This window comes from Vanessa cardui, chromosome W (genome assembly GCF_905220365.1).
Source record: "Vanessa cardui chromosome W, ilVanCard2.1, whole genome shotgun sequence".
Lineage (NCBI taxonomy): Eukaryota > Metazoa > Arthropoda > Insecta > Lepidoptera > Nymphalidae > Vanessa > Vanessa cardui.
The window spans coordinates 2573973-2576002 of NC_061153.1; the positions used below are offsets into that span (position 1 = coordinate 2573973).

At 34.3% G+C, this 2030-nt stretch overlaps 1 protein-coding gene across 1 annotated transcript; it reads left to right on the top strand.

Moving 5' to 3' along the window:
- Nucleotides 1–564: 564 nt before the first annotated feature.
- LOC124542424 lies at nt 565–1422 on the top strand. Its single transcript, XM_047120376.1, has one exon. The coding sequence runs from the start codon at nt 565–567 to the stop codon at nt 1420–1422; it is 858 nt and encodes a 285-aa protein (XP_046976332.1).
- Nucleotides 1423–2030: the final 608 nt, after the last annotated feature.

The window sequence follows — 2030 nt, forward strand, 5'->3', positions numbered from 1 at the left end:
CCAACACGCTGATTTGTAGCGTCAGCAATTCGCGCTACAACGGCGAATTATATTTTATACCTCAGTCCGCAACGAGCAGCCGCGCGTGCTCACGGGTCTCAATATCATTATATCATTTTCTTCCTTCTTCCCCCCGGACCACTGTAAAGTGCAGACGTGCATAACGAAGTGTTTGTTATTTATATTTATTTTGAAAAATAAATTAGATTCAATAATAAACCACATAAAATAATAGGAACACAGAAATTGTAGGAAGTGTTCGTCATACAAGTGCAGAGTGCCGCTATACGTGTGAGTACTATACTTACTTTCTTTTCTGCGCGCCTAGTACTTCGGACCTGCTAGGACTAACACAACCACCGCCATCTAGTAGTACCAGCGGGAAGCAAACTAAAGACAGCAGCGATATTGTGCGACAAGACACACGCTACACTGCGCCTACGTCACGAGTGCTTATCACAATTGCTCGACTTTGATGCTCATAATAGCGCTTGTTTTGAACCCTATTTCAACAGTATATAGGTTGCTTTTGCTTTAGTCAATTTTACTTACTGTCTATTAAACATGCAAAATGCACCGAACGTCTCGTCTGCTTTACCCAATGACACAACTCCGCCAAATTATGTCGCTTTTCGGAGCAAAAGAGTTCGGGAGAATGAACTTAGCGCCGAATTTAATGACTTCAAGGAAGAAATAAAATTAATGATATCGTCATTAATTTCGAAACAAACAAGTGAACTTCAAAAAATTGTTAAAACGCAGAAAGATATTCAACAAATTAATGTAAATATTGAGAATTCAATTGCCTTCCTGACTAGCCAAAATGAAGAGTTCAAAAAGAAAATTAATCAATTAGACGGAAAAATTAAGGAAGACAGGCAATATATAACCGTTCTTGAGGACAGAATTGAAGACTTGCAGAGATCGAATCGGAAAAACAATTTTGAAATAAAAAATGTGCCATCTAAACCTAACGAAACCAAAGAACAACTCGTTGACATGGTTATATGTCTATCACAAAATATTGGCTACAAAATCGAAAAATCCAACATCACAGATATTTATAGAGTTCGTGGCAAGGGAGAGAAAGTCAAAAGCACCCCAATAGTAGTCGAAACTTCCTCAACACTACTAAAAACTGGATTCCTCAAAATGTGTAAGTCATTTAACATTAAAAATAAAACAAAACTGCGCGCCAAACACTTGGGTTTCTGTAAAGACGAGGAGACTCCAATATACGTTTCAGAACAATTGACAGCTAAAGGGTCACGCTTGTACTTTCTCGCACGAGATCTAGCCAAATCAAAAACTTACAGATTCTGTTGGACAGCTTATGGCAAAATTTACGTGCGAAAAGATGAGAATTCGCCCATCATCCATATAACTAGTGTGGCTCAAGTGCAACACCTGCTACAAATGTGACTATATTCAATTGTTATATTAATATGTAAATTTGTATTTCTTGTAAAAAATCGAATTATTATTGTAAAACATTGTTTGGTACACTTATTTATAAGTTATTTGTCTACTAAGAGTATGTATACTACACAATTAATTTACACATGGACACATTCACATTCATTACATACACAAATGATAAACTTCGTAATAATATATATAACAGTGTGTGTATTATACACATATCACAAACATACACTCATACATTTTAAACACATTCATCTCCCTAAACAGTACGTTACATTTATAAAAATATGTTATAATATGTTAAAACAACGAATTTCTCTCATAAATCTTACAATAGCTTATTATTTTGATATTTTAATTGCTTGCATTAACGTTTACCGAATCTTTTCTTTCTTAGATAATGGATAGTTGCCTAAATAATTTAAAAGAAATAGACAATTCAGAAATATCCCACTCTTTTCTTTGTGATATTAGTAGTCTACATAACTATGTACAAATTAATTCTCGAGACGTAACAATGTTAACACAAAATATGAGGAGTATTTACAGTAACATGCATGACTTTGAAATAAATCTCTCAATGTTTAACTTTGACATTGATATCA